Here is a 1,358-nt window from a genome sequence, read left to right as displayed (position 1 = left end):
TTCTTGACGAGTCGGATGGCGTTTCGTTGAACGTGTGGGAGAACGAGGAGTTAGGTGAACAAGGTCGCCAGGATGTGCGGGCTGCAACAGGTCGGCGTCATCTGGACCGACCTCCTCGATGCCGGCAACGGGGACGGCTCAGTCGTCTGCAAACGCCACGCCGACTCGTTCTTCCTAGCCGCCCAAGAGATTTGCTTCTCATCGAGACTGCAGGCCCAACATCCCAAGCCTTCCAAGTGGAGCGACACTGGCCGGTTCGGCTCCAACTTTGTTACGTGCGTCATCAGCGGCAACGAGTCTGGCGAGATTGCCATTTCGGCTTACCAGGTGTCCAACGACGCGGTGGAAATGGTTCGGGCAGATCTCATCGAGCCCTCTGCGGATCCAACACAGATGCTCGTCCGTGACGAGGAGGAGGACGATGGGACTGCGAGCCGCACTCGCTACGTGCCGGAAGTCTTCTACCGAAGAATCAACGAGTACGGCGCCAACGTGCAGGAAAACGCAAAGCCCGCGTTCCCGGCAGAGTATCTGTTCGTCACACTAACCCACGGCTTCCCTGCGGACCCCAAGCCTACTTTCATCCAGCCTGGTTTCCCGATTGAGAACCGTGAATACATTGGCGAAAGCCAAGAGCACTCTGCTGTCACCAAGATTCTCAAGTTCAATGGCGGCCAAAAGTCCAAGGACGATGGCCTTGAGATGTCCAACTTTCATCTCCTGTGCTTCGTCCACCAAATGGGCATCTTATCCAAGGTTCGTGCCAAAGGGCCCAGGGCCCAGGGCCTACCGTTCTCGCAGCTAACCCCGTTTCTCAGGATGAGGAGGCGCTCCTCTGTCGCGTGGCCGCTCAGCATGACCTCGCTGATTCATACCAGCTACGCTCCACTGAAGGTTGGCAGACGCTCCAGGCGATCCTGTCATCGGCAGGTGAGACAACCCCCCACCATGACACCAAACCCAAGAAGCGCTCGAGGGAGCCTGAGGGACACCCATATGCCCCTCCCACAAGATCTGGCCCCGTTGGAGTCAACGGCGCCGGCGCCGCGGACAGCGACACGCCTCCCCATTCAGCACGCATCCCCAGCGAGCCCGGAGAACCGCTTGCTAAACGATTTGCTGCCTTCAGGCTAAACGAGCGCCAACGGTCTCAAGGATCGTGAGATGGCGACGACTCCACACCAGTCGACATGTGTGTTGTAGTGGCGAGTCGGAGGAAAGCACAGGATGAAGGGCGAAATGCGTCCTGACACGTGGTTCAGGGAAGCTAAATGGTCCATTTTCTGATTTTCAGGGGGGGAGGAAGGGGGACGGTGGTGTTTCTCGGTTTCTAGTCACACGACACGCAGATCACCCCC

At 58.4% G+C, this 1,358-nt stretch overlaps 1 protein-coding gene across 1 annotated transcript; it reads left to right on the top strand.

Moving 5' to 3' along the window:
- Positions 1-72: 72 nt before the first annotated feature.
- VDBG_04644 (NPL4) lies at positions 73-1,163 on the top strand (the record flags this gene model as incomplete). Its single annotated transcript, XM_003004992.1, has 2 exons — positions 73-756; positions 819-1,163. The coding sequence occupies 2 exons, from the start codon at positions 73-75 to the stop codon at positions 1,161-1,163; spliced, it is 1,029 nt and encodes a 342-aa protein (XP_003005038.1).
- Between the last annotated feature and the right edge of the window lie 195 nt (positions 1,164-1,358).

The sequence above is a fragment of the Verticillium alfalfae genome, genomic scaffold (assembly GCF_000150825.1).
Source record: "Verticillium alfalfae VaMs.102 supercont1.5 genomic scaffold, whole genome shotgun sequence".
In the NCBI taxonomy this organism is placed as follows: Eukaryota; Fungi; Ascomycota; class Sordariomycetes; order Glomerellales; family Plectosphaerellaceae; genus Verticillium; species Verticillium alfalfae.
Note: the sequence above shows the minus strand (reverse complement) of the source record. Positions and strands in the feature narration are given on the sequence as shown.